Source organism: Bombina bombina, chromosome 4 (genome assembly GCF_027579735.1).
Source record: "Bombina bombina isolate aBomBom1 chromosome 4, aBomBom1.pri, whole genome shotgun sequence".
NCBI lineage: Eukaryota > Metazoa > Chordata > Amphibia > Anura > Bombinatoridae > Bombina > Bombina bombina.
The window spans coordinates 744,988,130-745,015,215 of record NC_069502.1 but is presented as its reverse complement, the minus strand read 5'-3'; the positions used below and the strand labels follow the sequence as shown (position 1 = coordinate 745,015,215).

At 38.7% G+C, this 27,086-nt stretch overlaps 1 protein-coding gene across 1 annotated transcript in view; it reads right to left on the bottom strand.

The window, feature by feature from the left end:
- The window catches only part of WDR27 (WD repeat domain 27), an 896,914-nt gene that overhangs the window by 586,539 nt on the left and 283,289 nt on the right, over nt 1-27,086 (bottom strand). The window contains 2 exon segments of the mRNA XM_053712226.1: nt 4,373-4,462; nt 23,692-23,798. Of these exon segments, the coding sequence (XP_053568201.1) occupies nt 4,373-4,462; nt 23,692-23,798 (197 nt within the window).

The window sequence follows — 27,086 nt, the reverse complement described above, 5'->3', positions numbered from 1 at the left end:
GAGGGAGGTGTCTCGGATTCTGGAGTGGGCGGAGACCTACGGCTGTTCGCTCTCAGCGATTCACATCCCTGGAGTGGACAACTGGGAAGCGGACTTTCTCAGCAGGCAAACATTTCATCCGGGAGAATGGTCTCTTCACCCCGAGGTGTTTGCAGAGATTTGTCTCAGATGGAGGACACCAGAGATCGATCTCATGGCGTCCTGATTAAATTGTAAGCTCACCCGATACTGATCGAGGTCGAGGGACCCCTAAGCGGAGCTGATAGATGCGTTGGCAGTACCTTGGGAGTTCAGTCTAGTGTACAAGCAATTGGGTAAATCTTTCTTGCGCTGCTAATTTTAAAGGTAAGCTAAATCTCCTTTGATATTCCCCCTTTAAATATCAATTTGTGGTGGACAGAAAAGAGAACTGGTAGGACAAAAAGCGCAAATGAATGCTTAAACCTATATGAGTATGTCTTTTAGAAAGGAAAAATATTGCTTCCAATACCTATTTAAACTACAAATGAAGGTTAAAATAACCTTAATTGGTCGGCCGACCTTCGCTCCGTATGACTATAACAATTTATTGTAACAAATTTAAAAATTTTTATATTAATGAGCCTACTATGACTAGAAACATTTAGACCATTTGTTTTAACATATTAAATATAATTTATTAGAATCAGTACTTTTGGTTGTCTGTCTTAAATACTCTTAAGCATTAATACACAGAAACAATTCGTTTTATTCTTGGCATAATTTAGCAAAATACTTCATTTTTAGTTTAAATAGGTATTGGAAGCAATATTTTTCCTTTCTAAAAGACATACTCATATAGGTTTAAACATTCATTTGCGCTTTTTCTCCTACCACTTCTCTTTTCAGTTCAGTCTAGTGTACAGAAGAGAGCGTTGTCCATTCTGATTGCTCCTTCGTGGTCACGGAGGACGTGGTGTGTGGATCTGGTGGAGATGTCATCCTCTCCGCTGTGGAGGTTACCCTGTCAAAAGGACCTGCTGGAACAGGGTCCTTTTCAACATCGTAATCTAGATTCTCTGAGGCTGACTGCGTGGAGATTGAACGCTTAGTCCTAGTCAAGAGAGGTTTTTCTGAAACCGTGATTGATACTCTAGTTCAGGCGAGGAAGCCAGTCACTCGTCGCATCTACCATAAGGTGTGGAGAGTTTACTTGTCCTGGTGTGAGAGACATGGATATCCTTGGCACAAGGTGAAGGTATTCAGGATTTTGCCCTTTTTCCAAGAGGGTTTGGAGAAGGGTCTTGCCGCTAGTTCCTTGAAGGGACAGATCTCGGCTCTATCAGTGTTGTTGCATAGGAAGCTCGCTGAGCTCCCTGACATTCAGTCTTTTGTTAAGGCCCTGTCTAGAATCAGGCATGTGTTTAGGCAGTCTGCTCCCCCGTGGAGCTTGAATTTGGCTCTTAAGGTTTTACAGAGGGCTCAGTTTGAGCCTATGCATTCTCTTGACATAAAGATCCTGTCTTGGAAGGTTCTGTTCCTGTTAGCCATTGCATCGGCCCGCAGTTTCCAAACTGGCAGCCTTGCAACATGAGCCCCCTTATCTGGTGTTTCACGTGGATAAGGCTGTTCTTTGCACTGGCTTGGGATTTCTTCCCAAGGTGGTGTCTGTCCGTTACATCAATCAGGAAATAGTTGTTCCTTCTTTGTGTCCTAGCCCCTCTTCTTCAAAGGAGAGGCTACTTCATAATCTGGATGTGGTTTGTGCCTTGAAGTTCTATCTTCAGGCGACTAAGGATTTCAGACAATCTAACTCTCTTTTTGTAGTCTATTCAGGGAAGCGCAGGGATCAGCGGGCCTCTGCTACTTCTTTGTCTTTTTGGATGAGGAGCTTGATACGCCTTGCCTATGAGACGGCAGGAAACAAGCCCCCTCAGAGGATTTACGGCTCATTCCACTAGAGCAGTGGCTTCATCTTGGGCCTTCAAAAATGAGGCATCTATGGAGCAGATTTGTAAGGCTACCTGGTCCTCCTTGCATACTTTCACAAAGTTTTATAAATTTGACGTCTTTGCTTCTGCTGAAGTTGTTTTTGGGAGAAAGGTTCTACAGGCTGTGGTGCCCTCAGTTTAGGGGTCCGCCTTTACCCTCCCGGTTTCATTCAGTGTCCTCTAGAGCTTGGGTATATGTTTCCTATAAGTAATGAATGAAGCCGTGGACTCTCCTCCCCTTTAGATAGAAAACATAAATTATGCTTACCTGATAATTTCATTTCCATCGTGGGGAGTAGAGTCCATGGCTCCCGCCCGTATCTCCGGTGGGCGGCCTTAAATTTAATATTTTTTTCTGGCATCATTTATACCACCATTTATACACTGATATTTCTCCTACTGTTCCTTGTTCCCTCGGCAAAATTACTGGGGAATGAGGGGAGTGGGGGAGGTATTTAAGCCTTTGGCTGGGGTGTCTTTGCCTCCACCTGGTGGCCAGGTTCTTAATTCCCATAAGTAATGAATGAAGCCGTGGACTCTCCTCCCCACGATGGAAATGAAATTATCAGATAAGCGTAATTTATGTTTTTCCAGCCCCCTGTATTATGTGACAGACAGCCAATCACAGACTAGTAATACGTATACCATGTGAGCATGTGCACATGCTCAGTAGGATCTTGTTCCCCAGAAAGTGTGAATATAAAAAATGTGATAATGGAAGTAAATTGGAAAGTGTCTTAAAACTGCATGCTGTTTCTGAGTCATAAAAGTTTATTTTGACTTGAGGGGAGGGGTATGCATTTTATATAAGAGCTGTTTGTAAAAGAGCTTTTAAGGGCAATGCCCATACAAATGCCCCTTTAGGTTTTTTTATACTAAGGTTTTTTTTATTTTGGTGGGGTTGGTTGGGTGGAGGGTTTTAATGTTATGGGATAATTGGTAATTTTTTTAATGTAAAAGAGCTGTTTAACTTGGGGCAATGCCCTACAAAAGGCACTTTTAAGGGCTATTGGTAGTTTAGTTTAGATAAGGGGGTGTTTTTATTTTGGGGGGGTATTTTTATAGCGTTATTAGATTAGGTTTCATTTTTATTTATTTTTGACAATTTTGTTTATTATTTTCAGTAATTTTCAATAGACTGCCCTCTGGGCAGGCTTATCGCCTAGTTCTACTATAATATACAAATTGTTTAAATGGACATGAAACCCAGCATTTTCTTTCATGATTAAGACAGTGCATACAATTTTAAACAACTCCAATTTGCTAGTTTAAGCAACATACATTAGTATGCATATTTAAACATATATATGCATGTATCTCTGTGTTAAAGCCCTTTGCCTGACTTTTTTTTTTTTCTAAGACCTGAGATATCATATTTTTGAGCCTTTATAACTTTTTAGTGCATTGTTTTTAATAATTTTTATTAGATGGTGTTATTATTCATTTAACTGTACGTTGTAATGCATTTTTTATGTGTTTTGTGACACTTTTTTGTTTCACGAAACAGTTAACCACAGCTCTGAGGCAGCGCTAACCTGATGAGCGTTAACTTCAATTGCGCTCAAGCGATCACGTTTACTTTCAACTTGTAAGGAAATCTGACTTGTGCAAACATCCGCAATAAACCCCTTTTTCGCTCATCTTTAACTGTTAGAGCTTCACTCGTAATCTAGCCCTATGTGGGGTTTTTTAATAAGTAAATAAAAGTTAATTTTTAAAATAAGTTGATAATCTTGCGAAACTTAAATTTTAAAGGTGTTAAGACGAGTGTTCCTTATAAGGCCTGGGAAACAGTTAGAGGCCTCACAAAACTGGTCTTAGAGGGAACACTGGTTAAGATTTTCAGTCATTTTCTAACAGACCTCAAACAAAGTATCATACTATGACTTTATAGCTCTGTAGACATGAGCATAAATAATGAAGATACCTCTTAAAATATTTCTTGAGACAGTCTCAGGTTTTAAAATTCTGCAGACATCATAACAGTATAAACTATATGTTCATGATAAAAACGTTAACCCCTTGATTGGCAGAGTTGGCTGCTTCACACGGCATAACAATAGGGTGACCATATTGCCGCTTTAAAAAGGGACACATGAAAAATACATATGTCAGGGTTCTTATACAAAAAAACATTTCTTTTAACAGCCCTGACACATGTATTTTTCATAGGTGTCTCTTGTTAAACTGGCAATATGGTCACCCTACATAGCAATGCTTTGCACCCTTATCTGTCAATCATGAAGCTAAGAAAGACTGCTTTATCACTAAGACAGATTTTACTTGTATAGAAAACAGAAATAGTGTAAGAACTATAGAACAGCTAAAGTTGCTGTGTTCTTCTGCTGCCCCCTGGTGTAAACTAAAAGGTAAATAAACTGAATATAATTAAAATACGTCAGTAATATTCATTTAAAGCTTACCTGTAAAAACAATTGGTTCCCCAGTAAGCTTGGAACTGTACACTAATAAAGATTTCTCAGATAACCCACAGGCAATTTTCAGACCATCTCCTAGCAAGACAAATAAATAAACATTTAAAGGACCTCTAAACACAGTACAAAAGCAAAATCAATCAAAACTATAATAAAAAGACAATGCAAAAGCACTTAGTTTGAATTTCAAATGAATAGTAGATTTTTTTTTTCTGACAAGTGTCAAAGTTAGTTACATTTTCTTTGTTAATTCATCATATGACAGCCATCAGTTAATCACAAAATGCAGTAGAAGCTTGGTGCCTCAAAGTGTGCATATAAAAATATTGTGCACATTTTTATTATCGAAAATTGTGTGCTATATCTGAATCACAAAAGTTTAATTTTGACTTGCCTGTCCATTTAAAGGTATTTGTTAATATAAGGCATAATGTTTGTAATATTAAACCATAACAAAGAATAGCTTATTAACCTTTTAACGCCGTTATGCCGTTCTATTCCGTCATAAATACACTGGGCTTTAGAGCCGTTATGACGGAATAGAACGTCATAGTCAATGGCTGTCCTGAAGCCTTCTGGGTCTGGAGGGCGTTCCTAGGGTTATAGGGACGCCCCCCAGACCCGATCCAATAATTTAAATCTCGCAATCGTGTGCTCGATCGCGTGATTTCAATTTGTCTACATCGGAACAGTTGTTAAGGAAAGGGTTAACTAAATGTTGTATCATAGGTATTTACTGCAAGACATCACTTGCAATCCTGTGGAAACATGGGCAGACTTTATAATTTGCTTACAAAAATGTGTGCCAAAAAAAAGTAAAATATCTTGTTGTTTAAAGTAAATAGAATATAAAAAAGCAAAGTGTACATAGCATAATCATCGCCCACTTATCCGCAGATAACCTATCCGCAATCAAGAAGCACCATGGCTGTAGGGTTAGGTTACTTTAGCAAGTCTAACTGAATTAAATCATTGTTTCATATAAAACAAATGTTTGAATATCTATCTAAATTGACTTTAGTAAACATAAGCAGAAGTACTAGATGAATCTGGAGAGATAACTGAAAAATACACAACAGAACGTAAAATATATATTTTTTTTTAAGTTTGTCATGTAAAATTTATTAAGGATTCATTTTATAAACTACAATGTTTACAGATAGCTCAGCATGCTAAGGTACTGTGGCTGAGCTCTGTAGCAACCCAAGGGTTGCAGGTTCGATCCCCGGCAAGGTCCACTCAGCCTTTCATCCTTCTGAGGTCGATAAAATGAGCAGCGCCTTGAGACCCTTACGGGTGATTAGCTGCGCTTTACAAGTACCCTCATTGTACATACATACAATGAGAGATTAAAAAACAGAATTTATACTTACCGATAAATTGCTTTCTTGGGATGATGAGAGTTCATAGCTATGTATGATATTTTCCACCCACCAGAAGGAGGTCAAGAACCCTCACAAGAGCTTTAATCCCTCCAACCTCCTCTCCCTACTCACTTTATGTATAGCCGAGCAGAAGACAGAGACAGAAAAGGTAGGAAAGACAGAAAACAGGGTTAAGAGGTGCAAATAAGAGCTGTCACCCATATACAAAAATTAGATGGGGTCCTATGGACTCATCAACCCGAAAGAAAGCAATTTGCTGCCATAGCTGTCAATAACATACAATACCCAAATTGAGAGTCCATGTAAAGAACGAGTGGGACAAAAGAAGTGGCAGTTTCCTGCCAAAAGCAGATTCTGAGGAAGCATAAACATCAAAATGGTAGAATTTGGATAAAGTATGAAGGGAAGACCAGGTTGCCTCCTTGCAAATCTGTTCCAAGGAAGCATAATTCTTTAAGTAAGTAGCTACAGATCTAGTAAAATATGCTGTTATCCCTTTGGGAGGTGGTTTTCCTGCTACGAAGTAAGCTTTACGAATAGAATGTCTAAGCCAAGATGCCAGAGCTGCCGCGGTAGCTTTTTTACCATTTCTGGGACCGGAAAAATGGATAAACAGACTCAAAGTTTGTCTACATTCATTTGTAGCCTGAAGATAAAATTGTAAGGCAATGACCACATCCAGATTGTGAAGCAGATGTTCCTTTGAGTTAGAAAGGTAAGGACATAAAGAAGGTACAATCATTTTCTGGTTAATGTTTTCCAAATGGTTTTTTTTTGTGAAACAGAACAGATAAGGCCACTTTTGACCCTTAAAGGGACAGGAAACCCTTGGATAGAACATACTATTTAAAGCAACTTTTCAAGTTACTTCTATTATCAAATATGCTTTATTATCTTGTTATCTTTTTCTGAAGTTACAGCATTGCACTACTAGCAGCTAGCTGAACACATATAGTTAGCCAATCACAGCAGACAAATCTGTGCAGACACCAATCAGCAGCTAGCTTCCAATAGTGTAGGATATGTGTGTATTCTTTTTCAACAAGGGATACCAAAAAAACTAAGCACATTTAAAAATAGAATTTAATTTCTGAGTATCTGAACATTACATGCTCTCTCTAAATCATGCAAGTTTAATTTTGACTTTTCTAATCACTTTAAGGTAACTAGGTAACCCTTGTTTAGGACATTCTGTAGAAACTGAAGAATTCTGGAGATCCTAAAGGATTTCCATGAAAAAACTCTAGAACACCATAGGAAATAACCTTTCCAAATTTTGTGATACATTTGTTGAGTGAAAGGCTTTCTCACCTGTAATAAGGTAGGAATAACTGACTCAGAGAATCCCCTATTCCTAAGAGCTAGGCTTCAACCTCCACGCCGTCAGACTCAGGTATTTGAGGTCCGGATAAAGTAAAGGACCTCGAGACAGGAAATCCTTCCTTATGGGTAGAGTCCATGGAGGAGAGGTTGACATTTGGATTAGTTTCGCATATAATATTCTGCGGAGCCAGGCTGGAGCTATGAGAATTACTGATGCTGAATCCTGTTTGATTCTTGCTATAACTCTTGGAAGAGGAACAAATGGAGGAAACAGATACACTAGTTGAAAATCCCACTGACACACTACAACATCTATCATGTGAGCGTTTGGATCTGTTGATCTGGCACGAGAAACTGGAAGCTTGGGATTCAGTTTGTATGCCATTAGATCTACATCTGGAAGGCTCCACTTCAGAACCAACTGATTGAAGATGTCCTTATGAAGGGACCATTCTACTGGATGGATAGACTGAGGTAATCTGCTTCCCAATTATTTATTGAATAGCTAATAGGGTACAGAGATTGTTTTCCACCCAAGAGAGAATGTAAGACACCTCTTTCATGGCTAAGGAACTATAAGCTCTACCTGATGGTTGATGTAAGCCACCGCTGTGATGTTGTCCAACTAGAAAATAATGAATCTCTTGAGGAGAGCCAGGCCTGAAGGGCCTGAAAAATTAAACAGAGCTCTAAGATGTTGATTGGTAGCCTTGCCTCCAGAGGAGACCATGCTCCCTGCGTCCTCCTTACTGCCCCCCCCCCCCCCAGATTTTCCAGCCATGATCCTGAAGGAAGAACATCATTATCTGGGTATGGGCCATAGCCAAAAAAAGAGGAGCTTGGATTAAAATGTCATCCAAGTAAGGGGCTATAGAGACCCCCTGGGCTCTGGTTACTGCCAAAAAGGCCCCCAATACCTTTGTGAAGATCCGAGGAGCTGTGGCCAGACCAAAAGGAAGAGCCACAAATTAGTAATGTTTGTTGAAAATGCGAAGCTCAGAAATTGGTAATGATCCCTGTGGATTGGGATTTGTAGATAAGCATCATTTAGATCTATAGTTGTCATATATTGACCCTCTAGAATAAGAGGTAGAATGGTTCGGATAGTTTACATTTCGAAGGTGGGTACCCGAACAAATTTGTTCAGAGTCTTTAAATCTAGTATATGTCTGAAAGTGTCATATTTGGAACAATGAAGGGATTGGAATAAAAACCCTGTCCATGTTGATCTGGCGGTACAGTTTGAATCACTCCCATAACGCGGAGATCTTGAACACATTGTAAAAAGGCAGCCGCCTTTACAGGATGAAAAGCCTATGCAGTAACCCCTTGATATAATGTTTAGAACCCAGGGATCTTGAACCGAAAGAGACCAGGCCTTCTCAAAATAAGTCAGTCAATCTGCCCCATACCAGAAGATTTTCTGGAAAGGGAGCCATCCCTTCATGCTTATTTTTGGTTTGAACTGGATTTCCTGGTTTTCCTGGTTTAGATTCTGAGAGATCAAAAGTGTTAAAACCTTCCTGAAGGATGTACATGATATGCTCCACTTTGAATCTACAAGTGGAATTATGCTAGTGTTCAGCAACCTGCTCTGGTTCCTCAGAGGAAATTTTACTCACCAAACTCTCTGAGCCTGACTCTGCAAAGGTAAGAACTCATTATGAAGATTGAAATTGTGTGCATGTTATCAGGCCAAAATCACCAGGGTATGTAAACTTTTGATCAGGGTCATTTGGGTAGATTCTGTTGTCATTATAATTTAAAAAGAGTAAACACAGTTAATTGATAATAAATTACTTCAGTCAAACACTAACATGAGTGAAAGAAACGTTTTTGTGTTATTTATATTCTCTGAAAAATGGCCAAGAAATCATAAATTCTGCCAGGGTATGTAAACTTATGAGCACAACTGTATATAGAGCACTACGAGGGGTTATAGGGATGGTTAAATGGAGCACTAGGCGGGGTTATATGGAGCACTAGGAGGGGTATAGGGAGATTTATATGGGGCAAAAAGAGGACTTACAAGGAGGGCTTTGCTAGCTAGTTTTTTTTGAAGATCTATAAGGTTGTTTATTTGGGGCAAAATGAGGAATTAAAGGGGCAATTGGAGGTGTTATATGGAGGATTATATAAGAAATGTTATGTGGACCGACATAAGTATGTGTGTGTGTGTTTAGCGCACACACATACAGTGTCACAGACTGTGTATCACACACACACATACAGTGTTACAGACTGTGTATCACACACACACATACAGTGTCACAGACTGTGTAGCACACACACATACAGTGTCACAGATTGTGTATCACACACACATACAGTGGCATAGACTGTGTAGCACACACACATACAGTGGCATAGGCTGTGTAGCACACACACAGTGTCAAAGAATGTGTATCACACACACACATACAGTGGCATAGACTGTGTAGCACACACACATACAGTGGCATAGACTGTGTAGCACACACAGATACAGTGGCATAGACTGTGTAGCACACACACATACAGTGTCACATACTGTGTAGCACACACACACATACAGTGTCATAGACTGTGTAACACACACACATACAGTGTCACAGACTGTGTAGCACATACACACAGTGTCACAGACTGTGTATCACACACACACATACAGTATCACGCACACACACAGGGTCACAGACTGTGTAGCACACACACATACAGTGTCACTGACTGTATTACACACACATACAGTGTCACAGACTGTGTAGCACACACACATACAGTGTAACAGACGGTGTAGCACACACACACACATACAGTGTCACAGACTGTGTAGCACACACACATACAGTGTCACAGACTGTGTATCACACACATACATATAGTGTCACAGACTGTGTAGCACACACACATACAGGGCAAGAATACATATGCGGCAGCACCCGCAAAAGCCGGCGACGCCAGTTTTTATGCGGTTTTGGTATCACATATACAGCGCCACATATAAATGCGCCACGTATATTTCACCCGTCTGCCACAATTTTGACTCCCATAAGCAAACATAGAACCGCATTGCAATTCGGTATCACATATTCAGCGCAAGAACTTATGCGGCAAAAATGGAGTAATTTTTCTCCATTTTCACCTCGCCACTCATAGGCAGGTGCAGCAAGCCTTGCGCTGAGTATGCGAGCACTGTAACTCCCGTAACTGCCTGAAAATATTAACTAACACCTAACGCATGCGCAATATCTATCTACCTCCTGATAATAACTAACACCTAACACATGCACAATATCTATCTATAAACCGCAATCCCCCACCGCAATAACTAATAAAGTATATGAACCCCTAATCCGCCATTAACCCACGTTGCAATAAACCTAATAAAGTATATGAACCCCTAATCCGCCATTTACCCATATCACAACAAACCTAATAAAACTATTAACCCCTAATCCTCCAAACACCCCCTAAATTAACCCCAATTACCTCAATTAAAAAATACTGTTACAATTAAAAAAACTAACATTACTTAAAAATAAAAAAAGCTAAATTTAAATCAATCTAAGATTACAAAAAAACAAAGTCTAATATTAAATAAAATAATAAACCAAATAATCAAAAATAAAAAAATTAAACCTAATCCCTATGAAAATAAAAAAGCCCCCCAAAATAAAAACACAGCCTAATCTAATGCTAAACTGCCAATAGCCCTTAAAAGGGCCTTTTGTAGGGCATTGCCCTAAGTTAAACAGCTCTTTTCCTTAAAAAAAAATACTAAGTCCCCCCCTCTAACAGTAAACTCCCCCACCCACCAAACCCCCAAAAATAAAAAAATCTAACACTAAAAAATCCTAAACTACCCATTGCCCCTAAAGGGGCATTTATATGGGCATTGCCCTTAAAAAGACATTTAGCTCTTTTACTGCCCTTAAAAGGGCATTCAGCTCTTTTAAGAGTGCCCAGAAATCCCTAATCTAAAAAACACCCAAAAAAAAAAAAAAATTAAAAAAAGCCTAAGTCTAACCCCCCAAATAGGTACTCACCGTTCCTGAAGTCCGGCGGAGAAGGTCCTGTTCCAGGCGGTGAAGTCTTCTTTCAAGTGGCCGACACCTTCTTCCAAGTTGGGACCTCTTCCTTCATCCAGGACCAAGCGGGCGCAGAGCGGAGAAGAGCAAGGAGCTGGACCGGTGACTGTGGAGCCATGGAGGATCCTCTTCGTACAATCGCCACCGTACAATCGCCAATAGTGAATTCAAGGTACACGTATAAAAATGGCGTCCCTTGCATTCCTATTGGTCCTGGATGAAGAAGGAAGAGGTTTCCGCTTGGAAGAAGATGTCGGCCGCTTCGGAAGAAAACTTCATGCCTGGGACAGGACCTTCTCCGCCGGACTTCAGGAACATTGAGTACCTATTTGGGGGGTTAGATTAGGTATTTCTGGGCACTCTTAAAAGAGCTGAATGCCCTTTTAAGGGCAGTAAAAGAGCTGAATGACCTTTTAAGGGCAATGCCCATACAAATGCCCCTTAAGGGGCAATGGGTAGTTTAGGATTTTTCAGTTAGGTTTTTTTATTTTGATTGGAACAGCCAATAGAATGCAAGCTCAATCCTATTGGCTGATTGCATCCGCCAATAGGATTTTTTCTACCTTAATTCTGATTGGCTGATAGAATTCTATCAGCCAATTGGAATCTAAGGGACGCCATCTTGGATGATGTCACTAAAAGGTACCTTCATTCTTTGTTAGTCGTCGGATGTAGAGGATGCTCCGCTTCGGATGTCTTGAAGATGGACCCGCTCCACGCCGGATGGATGAAGATAGAAGATGCCGTCTGGATGAAGACTTCTGCCCGTCTGGAGGACCACTTCTGCCCAGCTTGGATGAAGACTTCTGCCTGTCTGGAGGACCACTTCGCCCGGCTTGGATGAAGGCGTCTCCCGGTAAGTCGATCTTCAGGGGGTTAGTGTTAGGTTTTTTTAAGGGTGTATTGGGTGGGTTTTATTTTTAGGTTAGGGACTTTGGGCGGCAAAAGAGCTAACTGCCCTTTTAAGGGCAAAGCCCATCCAAATGCCCTTTTCAGGGCAATGGGGAGCTTAGTTTTTTTTAGATAGGTTTTTATTTGGGGGGTTGGTTGTGTGGGTGGTGGGTTTTACTGTTGTGGGGGTTGTTTGTATTTTTTTTTACAGGTAAAATAGCTGATTACTTTGGGGCAATGCCCTGCAAAAGGCCCTTTTAAGGGCTATTGGTGGTTTAGTTTAGGCTAGGGTTTTTTTTTTATTTTGGGGGGGCTTTTTTATTTTAATAGGGCTATTAGATTATGTGTAATTAGTTTCAATTTCTATATTTTTTTTTTTTTCTGTAATTTAGCTAATTTAATTTAGGTAATTGTATTTAATTTAGTTAATTTATTTAATTATAGTGTAGTGTTAGGTGTAATTGTAACTTAGCAGGACACCACTATAGGAACATTATAATTGATATTTTGCATTCTATTTTATTTTTATCGTTTGTATTAATTATTACAAATGTATTGTGGAGTAACATTTTATCACTGCCATTCAGGATGCATCATATGCCAAACACTCCTTTATTTATCTATTTGTTTATCCGTTATGCTGGGACATGCAATAGTTAGTACGCATGGATGCAAGTCTTTTAGCTGAACACTACATTTTTGAGGCGTTGTCACTAAAATGTATTCCGACAATGGGATATACATAGCTCACTTTCTAGCTGGACTTTGTTAGGAAATGAGGGTTGATTACCATGCTAGAGCTCTCTACAGGTGGAATTTACGTAACTATCTCTATACCCAATCGGACACTCTATTCAACAGGGGGGTGTTGCAGCTCCGGTTTAAATAGAGGACTGTTTTAGGCAGACGGTAAGATCCTCTGAGGAAGAAGGCTGTAAAGTATTAACGCCTTTGAAACGCGTCAGGATAACTTGTCTGCACTATCTACTTTTTTAAAAAACCTTTTAGCAAACAACTGTGGACTTCAAGTCACAGAGTGACATTCTTATTTTCTGCCCTTATATTGTTGGTCTGCGGACTATGTGCTGTGTTTTTAAATACCTCATACGTTATTGAGGTTTTCTATTGTGAGTGTTAAATTTGAAATAAATTGAGTTTGTAGTGTATTTATCAACAGAGTTGCACTATTACTATCTATATTTATTTTACATGCACATGGCCACTTGAGACCTAAACATCGACAAAGACAGAGATAAAGACCCAACAGCTGTTTGTTACATCCCTGCTGACACTACGCGACACTTACCTCATACAGATTGAGGTTAAGGAGTGTGAGTAGACACCCTTAGGGGACCTTTTACTCCGAGCACTGGGGATTACTATTATCACCATTTATTCCACTTCTTCTACCTAATATTCAATATTGCCTTGGTGTTTAATTCACCCTGTTTCTGTCGGAACTGTTACCATCTGTTCACGTGCCACTAGCACTTCAGCTTATGATACTGTAAAAGACTCTTTTCTGTATTGTTAATATTTGATATTTATCTTCTGCATTTTATTTGTTATTGTTGTTTTTTTATGTGAACCTGCTCTTGCTGCTTATATTTATATTTATATTTTTATTTTTGTGCAACCAAGCATTGAAAGGTCCTTTCTATTTTGACATTCTAAAATAATATATACTCTAGAAACCTACCTCTATACATTACAGTTTGCATACAAAGTATCTATTCTACCGACTAATAGATACAGATAGTTTATCATACTATTTTTTAACTATTTATGCATTTACTTTTTCTATCCTCTAAATAGGGGTAGTTGCTTTGAATTATTGTTGACTATTGTCTAAAGACATAATACTAGTGACTGCGCCCTTCTTTCATCTATCCTCTCTCTTTTTTTGCGTAATTGTAATTTAGGTTAGGTTTTATTTTACAGGTACTTTTGTATTTATTTTAGCTAGGTAGTTATTAAATAGTTAATAACTATTTAATAACTATTCTACCTAGTTAAAATAAATACAAACTTGCCTGTAAAATAAAAAAAAAACCCTAAGATAGCTATTAGTTATATTGTAGCTATGTTATGGTTTATTTTACAGGTAAGTATTTAGTTTTAAATAGGAATAATGTAGTTAATGATAGTAATTTTATTTAGATTTATTGCAATTCTATTTAAGTTAGGGGGTGTTAAGTTTAGGGTTAGACATAGGTTTAGGGGTTAATACATTTGGTATAGTGGCGGCGACGTTGGGGGCGGCAGATTAGAGGTTAATAAATGTAGGTAGGTGTCGGCGAAGTTGGGGGTAGCAGATTAGGGATTAATAAGTATAATGTAGGTGGCGGCGGTGTCCGGAGCGGCAGATTAGGGGTTAACAATATAATGCAGGTGTCAGCGATGTCGGAGGCGGCAGATTAGGGGTTAATAAGTGTAAGATTAGGGGTGTTTAGACTCGGGGTTCATGTTAGGGTGTTAGGTGTAGACATAAATTTTATCTCCCCATAGGAATCAATGGGGCTGCGTTATGGAGTTTTACGCTGCTTTATGGCAGGTGTTAGACTTTTTTTAGCCGGCTCTCCCCGTTGATTCCTATGGGGAAATCATGCACGAGCACATTACACCAGCTCACCGCTGACTTAAGCAGCCCTGGTATTGGAGTGCGGTAATGAGCAAAATTTTGCTCAACGCTCACTTCTTGTCTTTTAGCGATGGGTTTGTAAAAACCCATAATACCAGCACTGCAGGTAAGTGAGCGGTGAGTGAAAACTGCTCGTTAGCACCGCACAGCCTCTAATGCAAAACTCGTAATCTGGGCCTTAATTAGGTTTATTGGGTTGTGGGGGGTTGTTGGTTTAGGGGTTAATACTTTAATTATTAGTTCCGATGTGGGTTTGATGGCAGATATAGGGTTTTTACATGTTGGGTTTATTTTTGGGAGGCGGGTTAGACTTTTACTGGAGATTTTATATTTTATTTCTACTTTTTTAAGCGCCGACAGTATCTAAAGTGCCGTAAGTCACTGGCGACTCCAGAAATTTGTATTTACGCTCATTTCTGGACATCGCTAGTTTATCCAACTTACGGCACTTTATGAACGGACAGCATCGTATATGTGATACCCCGATGTGCAAGGTGAAACTACGGGTGGCGCGGGTTTCAGCAGTAGCAATGAAGCCTGCGCCGTATATATGTAATCTCGCCCACAGTGTCACACACACACATGCAGTGTCACAGACTGTGTAGCACACACACATACAGTGTCACACACACATGCAGTGTCACAGACTGTGTAGCACACACATACAGTGTCACACACACATACAGTGTCACAGACTGTGTAGCACACATACATACAGTGTCAGACTGTGTATCACACACATACATACAGTGTCACAGACTGTGTAGCACACACACATACAGTGTCACACACACACATGCAGTGTCACAGACTGTGTAGCACACACACACATTCAGTGTCACACACACATACAGTGTCACAGACTGTGTAGCACACACACATACAGTGTCAGACTGTGTAGCACACACACATACAGTGTCAGACTGTGTATCACACACATACATACAGTGTCACAGACTGTGTAGCACACACACATACAGTGTCACACACACACATGCAGTGTCACAGACTGTGTAGCACACACACGCATACAGTGTCACACACACATACAGTGTCACAGACTGTGTAGCACACACACATACAGTGTCAGACTGTGTATCACACACATACATACAGTGTCACAGACTGTGTAGCACACACACAAACAGTGTCACAGACTGTGTAGCACACACACATACAGTGTCAGACTGTGTATCACACACATACATACAGTGTCACAGACTGTGTAGCACACACACATACAGTGTCACACACATACATGCAGTGTTACAGTGTAGGTCTGGGCATCTACTTGTCATACAGCCCCAGTTACATGCTAGTTTGTCTCAATAACATAGGGACGTTGTGTAAGCTTTAAATGGGACAGTAACACTGTGCAATTACACAGCTTGTGCACGCTGCATCTGCAGGAGGAGCAGGGATGGCTGTTGGAGGGAGGGTGGACCTACACATCTCACCTCTGGTTCCGCTGACTGTCGTCCACTGACTCTAGCTCTGCAAAGTAGGATGTCTCCGCCGCGTGTGAGAAGGTTGGTGCTGTTGCTCCAGTATGAGCGGCAATCGTCACAGCCTGATTGCAAAATCTCAGAGGAGGAGACACGCCGCGCTAGCGATGTTTCCCTAATTTCGGGACTGTCCCGGCAAAAACAGGACAGTTGGCAAAGCAGCTCTTGTGAGAGTACTCACCTCTCGTCCAGTACAGCTGGGGTTAAAATAGCAGAATCTACCTCCAAATGTGTCAGCAAGAGCTCCGTAACACAGCTAGTTGTCCTAACAGACGAGTGAGAGCAGGAAAAGTGTGAGAAGAGGGGGGTTCGGACCTGAAAGCCAGCACTGTGCATAAGAATGTCTTTACAAGCACTTTCCACAAAAGAATGATTAGTGGATATCAGTTGTACAGCCCAATTATGCCCTATCACTATCAGTGTCTGCTCTTATTTTTTTTTCCAGCCCATTTCAGTGGGTGCCACAGCCTAACCTCATCAACAGTGCTAAACTGGGAGCTTCTAAGTAAGTTTTGAAAAGGTTTTATACTGGATTTCTAGATCAGTATCTGTGCATATTCTTATTTATAGTAGTGTCTATTACATGCAGTTATATAAAAATTGGTGTACACTGCCCCTTTAAATCTGCAAGGAACATACTGCTCTGTAGACATGTTTGTTTTACATATAAGTATTTCAGTTTTATATTATCATTATTTCAGTTATCTCTGTTAAAGGCTACTTCTTAGACTGTCTAATATTCAGTTTGAAAATTTCAAAGTAGATGTTTAGTCTGTAAAACAAATCTCTGAACTTAGGTCACTACAAAATAAAAAAGACAAAACAACCAACTGCGTTCCTGGCAAACTAAGCAAGCACAAATTACACATACAAAAAAATTGCATCAATATAAAGGCATATCTGTATCATTCACTAGGATTGGTTATTTCATATCTTCAGTATTTACAGATGTAAATATATGAGAACAAAGATTTATAGTGACAATTTCTGAGAACTGGTGGAATAAGCTGTAAATATATATATAGGACACAGCTGCATATGTATGTCATACCTGATTTCTTATAAATGTGCAGATTTTCCAAATGAAATAGGAATAAATGAAGCATTAAGGATAGATTATATACAGATATACTGTGTGTGTATATATATATATATATATATATATATATATATATATATATATATATATATATATATATATATATATATATATATATATATATATATATGTAAATAAATAACAGTCTTCATGAAGTGCACTCTCACCAATATAGCCAATCGGGGTGCTAGCAAAAATAAATCCAAAAAATACAAATGGCTGCACTGGCTGGTCCTTTTTAATTCTTTTAATAGTGATGTGATGTTTCGGGAACACAGCTCCCCTTCCTCAGCTGTGTTCCCGAAACGTCACATCACTATTAAAAGAATTGAAAATGACCAGCAAGTGCATCCAGTTGTGGTGTATATATATATATATATATATATATATATATATATATATATATATATAAAAGAATAGAGAGTGGACAAGCGGACAAGAAGGCACTCCTGGTGTAGATCGTTTGTGACAAAGTTAATCAATATAAAGGATGTATAAATGCACACTCACGTGGTTTAACCTCATCCAATATGAGGTATCAATAAGGCACTTGTTTTAAAGTTGATATCTGTTTCTTGTCTCCTTGTTGTTCCTGCTTCAAACTTGTATGCTCTTTATCTTTTATATAACCATAGTCAGTCTCACAGGAAATGATAAATGCGACCCTCAGAGCGAAACGCATCAGGCCTCCCCCCCCCCCCGCCACACTCAATACACACCCTGTGCATACAGCAGAGCAGGTTACCAACCTTCAATCGCACACATAACAGTGTGATCTGGTTAACGGTATTCCTGCCTGTTTTTCGGCATAGTGGTAACTTTTATATGGTACTGAGCAGAATATTAACTGTTCCAGTGTAAGGCTCAACAGTTAAAGGTCAAAACACATAAGAGAACCGTTCATACTGCAGTTTGTTTTCATTTCTATTACATATTGGACTTCAGCTGAGTACATTTTTAACTATTACAGCTGCACATTGACTGTGTTTATATATTTACATGTGTTTGGATAATATTAATAAATGTTATATATTTTACACACCGGTTCTGGGGGTCCCCTTATGATCTGAGGGTCATTATCTCAAGCATTTATCATTTCCTGTGAGACTAACTATGGTTATCTAAAAGATAAAGAGGATACAAGTTTGAATCAGGAACAACAAGGAGACAAGAAACAGATATCAACTTTAAAACAAGTGCCTTATCAATACCTCATATTAGATGAGGTTAAACCATGTGAGTTATTCATCCTTTATATTGATTAACTTTGTCACAAACGATCTAGACCAGGAGTGCCTTCTTGTGCGCTTGTCCACTCTCTATTCTTTCAGCACACCTTGGGGAGAATCTTCTTCTTGGAGAGGAGAATCCCACCTTGAAGCAGCCGAGAGTGCAGGCATTTTGGGGAACTGTCACATATTGTAAAAACTGGACATTATTGTGGACAGCCTGTCAATACTCCATTTTTGCTTAACTGGTTTGGATACCTGATTATTAAAACCATATATATACAATTATATATATATATATATATATATATATATATATATATATATATATATATATATATAAAATAATTTATATTTGTATAATCCATCTACAGTAACATACAGTTTCATATTTATATAGTTCTATATTTATATAACTTTGTATTTTATATTGCATTTAGTATTGTATTCTATACAGTGCTTAAGTTCCTCTCCAAGTATCAGCACCTAGCCCATAAGCACAGACATACTCTATTATTATATATATATATATATATATATATATATATATATACAGTGGGGCAAAAAAGTATTTAGTCAGCCACCAATTGTGCAAGTTCTCCCACTTAAGAAGATGAGAGAGGCCTGTAATTTTCATCATAGGTATACCTCAACTATGAGAGACAAAATGTGGAAACAAATCCAGACAATCACATTGTCTGATTTGGAAAGAATTTATTTGCAAATTATGGTGGAAAATAAGTATTTGGTCAATATCAAAAGTTCATCTCAATACTTTGTTATATATCCTTTGTTGGCAATGACAGAGGTCAAACGTTTTCTGAAAGTCTTCACAAGGTTGTCACACACTGTTGCTGGTATGTTGGCCCATTCCTGCGTGCAGATCTCCTCTAGAGCAGTGATGTTTTGGGGCTGTCGCTGGGCAACACAGACTTTCAATAGGTCAAAAAAAGTAGGTGGCGCAAGTGAATGCTGTTCTGACTAATAATGGTGTGAAATGTATTTTAGATTCCTTGTGTGTCTGATAATGTTCTCACCTTACATAGGCTGTATTGAAATTTCAAGTGTAAATGGTGTCTCTCCAGGACAATAAAGCTTCTAGATTCAAATTCTATAGTATAAATATATATATATTTATTGAATAAAAGATTCTTATTTATTAAATGAACGATTCTTATATATGAGATCAAAATAATGATGATCTATTCACAAGTGATAATCAGTTGACAATTTAAAACATTTGGTAAAATATAAAATATGATAGTACAATATTAAAAACACCGGTGTTCTTCATAAACAAAAAAACTATAAAAACTCAAATTGAGATAATATAAGCAAGCAGGTGTACTCAGAAGATAAAATCAAAAAATAAACAGAGGAGACTCATGTACCTCTAAGCGTATGGCTAGCAAAAAACATATACAAATGCATATAAGAGTATATGAACCATATGTCTGGTATCCGTTAAACTAGCGTATATATATACTTCACAGATGTATAAGGGTTAAGCAAATGTTATACAGTTCCTTATTGCTTAGTGTTCTGGCAAAACATGGGGTGGTTATCCTTCCGTCAAAAATATATTTGAGTCAATGTATATTGAAACAAGTGTGGCAAAAATGTAGCCAGTAATATGTAGCTGCAGTGTTATTTCTTAGATTTCAGCGTCTCTGTTTTTTAATCAGAGGTAGGTTTTACATACGGTTTTTAGCTGGGTGTAGCGATTCCTTCCTTAAAAACAGTGCACTGTTGACGTCTTCCCTCTGCTGTGCAGAAAAAGCCGGTGGAGTACTAAGTCCCTTAGCCTCCGTTTACCAGCTGTGTTGGTAGTTGTTTCCTTAGATTCGTTGTTTACCCAGTAATGGGCCTTGATGGTATTCTTATGAGCTCCGGTCACAACTTGCTTCTTTCTTTGTCAGTGTATAACCCAGACTCGGTCTTTATTTTCACCGGTCTCCTTGCTGTTATCACAGCTGACAAAGTTCTCCTCTGGAGCTGAGTTGTTTTGGCTCACTTCTTAATTTCAAGTGATCAGGTTTCTACGCGTTTCGGCGTTCTGCCTTTGTTACGTTGGTCCCAGCTCTCTGCACGTCATTCACTAGGTCCCCCTGTGTGGTTCTGGGATGTTTGCTCACCGTTCTTGTGATCATTTTGACCCCACGGGGTGAGATCTTGCGTGGAGCCCCAGATCGAGGGAGATTATCAGTGGTCTTGTATGTCTTCCATTTTCTAATTATTGCTCCCACAGTTGATTTCTTCACACCAAGCTGCTTGCCTATTGCAGATTCAGTCTTCCCAGCCTGGTGCAGGTCTTCAATTTTGTTCCTGGTGTCCTTCGACAGCTCTTTGGTCTTCACCATAGTGGAGTTTGGAGTGTGACTGTTTGAGGTTGTGGACAGGTGTCTTTTATACTGATAACAAGTTCAAACAGGTGCCATTAATACAGGTAATGAGTGGAGGACAGAGGAGCCTCTTAAAGAAGAAGATACAGGTCTGTGAGAGCCAGAAATCTTGCTTGTTTGTAGGTGACCAAATACTTATTTTCCACCATAATATGCAAATAAATTCTTTCCAAATCAGACAATGTGATTGTCTGGATTTGTTTCCACATTTTGTCTCTCATAGTTGAGGTATACCTATGATGAAAATTACAGGCCTCTCTTATCTTCTTAAGTGGGAGAACTTGCACAATTGGTGGCTGACTAAATACTTTTTTGCCCCACTGTATATATATATATATATATATATATATACTGTATATACAGAGGCGTAACTAGAAACCACAGGGCCCAGGTGCAAGAATCTAAGAAGGCCCCCCCCCCCCCCCCCCCGACCAAAAAATAAAGTGAATTTGATAAAAAAAAAATCTTTTTTTTTTACATTTAAAAAAAAAGGGGGGATCAGATTACATGTCTGCAAAAGGAGGTACCCTGTGCCCACAGTCTGTGAGATAGTCTGACCCCCTATTACTGTATAAAGTGAACACTGTTTAACCCACCAGTACTGTATATAGTGAGTCAGTGACACAGTCTGTAATCTGCCGGTGAGATGGCTGGCCTGACCCTACCCGCCCAAGTACTTTATAAAGTGACCACAGTAGTCTGTGACATGGTCCAGCCCCCTGTACTGTATATAGTGTTACTGTATAGTGACACTGTTTACCCCCTCCCCCCATGCTGTAGTAACAAGATCTATAATTTGCTGGTTCCACAAACATACATGCATAAATACACACACAGTCACATACATACACACACACAGTCACATACATACATGCATAAATACACACACACACACAGTCACATACATACACACACACACACAGTCACAAACATACATGCATAAATACACACACACACAGTCACATACATACACACACACAGTCACAAACATACATGCATAAATACACACACAGTCACATACATACACACACACACAGTCACAAACATACATGCATAAATACACACACAGTCACATACATACACACACACACAGTCACATACAAACATACACACACACACACATAAACACTAATGGGTAAAACAGAAAGACTAACCCCTGTAGTCAGAGACACTAGTGAAGCATCATGTCACACTCACACCCCTGTAGTTCCGCCCCTGTATATATATATATATATATATATATATAAACATTTTTATTGTTATTAAAAATAAATTGGCAAAAAAAGTATGGGGGGGAAAACTGAAATGTCTCTACGAAAAATAAATCAACACATAGCTGAGACCACACATAAGCAGATGATGGTGTAATTCCCCTAACAAATGTATTTAATTTCCGTGAGCTTAGGGCTTACTCGATTATTAAATATTCACAATTTTCATCAGCCTTATGAGATCCAATGTTTCATTTTACTTCTCATCTAAGTGAGGAGTCCCTTCTCTTTCCCATTAGAGGTTTCGTGGGTGCAGGGAATTATTTTTTGCCAAGAAATAGAGATTGTCATTGCTCTATCCATTTTATTACTCTAAGCCTGGTGAATACAAATGGCATTTTTTACATCATCCATGTTATATCTAAAGGGTTAAGAGACTTCATAATTTTAATGAGAAGATTTATCTCTATTAAGTGGCCTCATGTGTGTATGGATTTATTTATGAGTTATGTAGAGGCATATAGCTTCAGAGCCCTCACATTTATCTAAAATGGTGTCTAACAGTATTGAAAACTGCCATTTTAAAATGACTATATGAGAACCATAGAATTAAAGGGACTTGAAACCCACAACTTTTCTCTTGTGATTCATATAGAGAATACAATTTTAAACAACTTTCCAATTTACTTATATTATTTAATTTGCTTCCTTCTCTTGTTATCCTTTGCTGAAAGGTTTAGCTAGGCAAGCTCAGGAGCAGCAGAGAACCTAGGTTCTAGCTGTTGATTGGTGGCTGCATATATATATATATATATATATATATATATATATATATCGATTGTGATTGGCTCACCCATGTGTTCAGTTAGAAACCATTAGTGCATTGCTGCTCCTTCAACAAATGATACCAAGAGAATGAAACAAATTAGATAATAGAAGTAAATTAGAAAGTTGTTTAAAATTGTATTCTCTATCTGAATCATGAAATAAAAAATGTTGGGTTTCATGTCCCTTTAAGTGACCCCTCAGGGGCTCAACTCTTTTACACTAAGGGCTAGATTTATTAAGCCCCTACGGCAGCAAGTTCTCTCAAGAACTTGCTCGCCGTCATTTATCAAGCAGTGGTCACCAGACCGCTGCTTTCTTAGCCTCTTCGCCACCTCTAATCTGGCGAAATTCAATCTCCTCGGTCTAGTCAGACCAAGGAGATTGACAGCTCCTGCCCGCGCGTGATTGGCTGTGAGCGGGCAGGGGGCGGGATTGCACGGGAGCGCAAAATTGCGCTCGTGTGCAATGCCGAATACCTGCGGGTATTTTCGCCCCGCCACAGGCGAGCTGAGGCGTACAGGGGCGCATATACGCGCCCCTGTACACCTCAGCTTTAATAAATCTAGCCCTAAATGTCACATGCACCTGTAAGTGGCACATGACTCACTTAAGGTATCTTTTGCTCCAGCAGCACTCAAAACTCACAGCAAACATAGAAAATGACTGTAGCAATTCATAAATTATTCACAATATAATGGGAAAAAAATAATAATTTGTTCATACCTGAATACTGAATGGAAGAAATAGATGTTGGTTTGTTAGCTACAGATATTTGTTTCTGAAGAATATTTGGAACTAAAGTATTTGATGGGTAGTCTTTTCTTATTCCACTAAAAAAACACACAAAAAAACAAACACAAAACAAATATGAGTAATTGTGCAGCAAATGTTATTGACCAAGAATATCATTATGTATCTAGCAGATGTATGAAAAACATTGTATAATGATTATAATTCAAATACACCTAGATTACAAGTTTTGCGCTTGTGTTTTAACACTGAAAAAATGGTCATTTCAGCGTTAAAACAGCACCGCAGCCATTACAAGTCTTGTCGGTATAGATGTACCGCAAGCAATTTAGCTTGTAATGCAACGTCAGTCCCGCACTCGTAAAAATTATGTTTTTTCATGACACTTCCATAGCGCTGCCATTACAAGTTTTGCGCTGAGGCTAAAAAGCTTGTGTTGCAGCCTATAACGACAAGATCCGTTTCACAATCTAAAAGCAGTAGTAATGAGTTTTACGCTACAAAACTGTTAAATAAAACTCATAACTAAAGTGTTACAAAGTACACTAACACCCATAAACTACCTATTAACCCCTAAACCGAGGCCCTCTCGCATCGCAAACACTAAATTAAATTTATTAACCCCTAATCTGCCACTCCCGACATCGGCAGCACTAATAAAATTATTAACCCCTATTCCACCACTCCTCTACATTGCCGCCACTATACTAAAGTTATTAAACCCTAAACCGCCGTCCTCCCGTATCGCAAACACTATTTAAATATTATTAACCCCTAATCTGTCGTCCGCCCACATCGCCCCACTATACTAAAGTTATTAACCCCTAATTCAGCCACCACTATAATAAACCTATTAACCCCTAAACCAAAAGCCCCCACAACGAAATATACTAAATAAACCTATTAACTCCTAATCTGAAAGCCCCCCACATCGCAATAAACTAATTTAAACTAGTAAGCCCTAAACCTAAAGCCCCCCTAACGTTATATTAAAATTACAATTTCCCTATCTTAAATTAAATTAAAACTTACCTGTCAAATTAAAAAAAATAAGTTTATACTAACAATTCAACTAAAATAACTACTGTATTAAACTAAAATGAAACTAACTACCAATTAAATAAACTAAAATACACATTAAAAAATCCTAAAACTACTCTAAAAATTACAAACTATCTAATTACAAAAAATAAAAAAAATACTAAATTACAAAAAATAACAAACAAAATTATCAAAAATAAAAGATAATTACACCTTACTAATAGCCCTATCAAAATAAAAAAGCCCCCCCAAAATAAAATTAAACCCTAGCCTACAATAAAGTACCAATAGCCCTTAAAAGGGCCTTTTGTAGGGCATTGCCCTAAGTTAAACAGCTCTTTTACCTGTAAAAAAAAATACAAAGACCCCCCCAACAGTAAAACCCACCACCCAACCAACCCCCCAAAATAAAAAAAACCTAACTCTAACAAAAACCTAAGCTACCCATTGCCCTGAAAAGGGCATTTGTATGGACATTGCCCTTAAAAGGGCATTTAGCTCTTTTGCATTGCCCTGAAAAGGGCATTTAGCTCTTTCAAGAAAAGCCCAAACCTTAAACTAAAAAAAAAAACCTACCCAAAAAAAACCTTAAAAAAACCTATCACTAACCCCTGAAGATCCACTTACAGTTTTTAAAGTCCTGCTTGAACGATCTTCATCCAGGTGGCAAAGTCCTCATCCAGGCGGCGAGAAGTCTTCATCCAGGCGGCATCTTCTATCTTCATCCTGGCAGCGCGGAGCGGGCCCATCCTGAAGACATCCGGCGCGGAGCATCCTCTTCATACGGTCGCCGCTGTATACTGAATCTTCAATGCAAGGTACGCGATTCAAAATGGCGTCCCCTGCATTCCTATTGGCTGATTTGATTTTGGAAATTCAAATCAGCCAATAGGATGAGAGCTACTGAAATCCTATTGCTTGTTCAAATAGAACAGCCAATGGAATTTCAGAAGCTCTCATCCTATTAGCTGTTTTGAACAGCCAATAGAATTTCAGTAGCTCTCATCCTATTGGCTGATTTGAATTTCCAAAATCAAATCAGCCAATAGGAATGCAAGGGAATCGCGTACCTTGCATTGAAGACTTAGTATACAGCGGCGACCGTATGAAGAAGATGCTCCACGCCAGATGTCTTCAGGATGGACCCGCGCCGCCAGGATGAAGATAGAAGATGACGCCTGGATGAAGATAGAAGAGGCCTTCTGCATGAAGATAGAAGAGGCCGTCTGGATGAAGACTTCTCGCCGCCTGGTTGAGGACTTTGCCGCCTGGATGAAGATCGTTCAAGTGGGACTTGAAAAACTGTAAGTGGATCTTCGGGGGTTAGTGATTTTTTAGGTGGGTTTTTTTTTTTTAGTTTAGGGTTTGAGCTATTCGTAAAAAAGAGCTAAATGCCCTTTTCAGGGCAATTCAAAAGCACTAAATGCCCTTTTAAGGGCAATGCCCATACAAATATCCTTTTTAGGGCAATGGGTAGCATAGGTTTTTTAGGTAGTTTTTTTTTATTTTGTGGGTTTGGGGGGTGGGGGTTTGTAATGTTAGTGGGTCTTTGTATTTTTTTTCAGGTAAAAGAGCTGTTTAACTTAGGGCAATGCCCTACAAAAGGCCCTTTTAAGGGCTATTGGTAGTTTATTTTAGATTAGGTTTTTTATTTTGGGGTAGTTTTTTTTTTATTGGGTATTAGAATAGCAATCATTTTTATTATTTTTGATAATTTGTTTTTTATTTTGTGTAATATATTTTTTTCATTTTGGGGTGGGTTATTTTTAGATTAGGGCTTGGGCATTTCATAAAAGAACTGAATGCCCTTTTAAGGGCAGGAAAAAGAGCTAAATGTCCTTTTAAGGGCAATGCCCATACAAAATGCCCTTTTCAGGGCAATGGGTAGATTAGGTTTTACTTTATTTTTATTTTGTGGGTTTGGGGGAGTGGGGGGTTGTATACTGTTAGGGGGTGTTTGTTTTGTTTTGTAGCAAAAGAGCTGTTAGCTTTGGGGCAATGCCCTACAAATGGCCCTTTTAAGGGCCCTTGGTAGTTTATTATAGATTAGGGTTTTTTATTTTGGGGTGGGTTATTATTTTTTTTTTTTTTAAAGGGTATTAGAATATGAATAATTTTTATTGTTTTAGATCATTTAGTTGTAATGTTAGGTTTTTTATTTTTGTAATGTTAGGTTTTAGTTAAGTTTAAGGCAGCTTAGGTTTTAGTTCACAGGTAAGTTTGTATTTCTTTTAACTAGGTAGTTAGTAAATAGTTAATAACTATTTACTAACTAGTCTACCTAGTTAAAATAGATACAAACTTACCTGTGAAATTAAAATAAAACC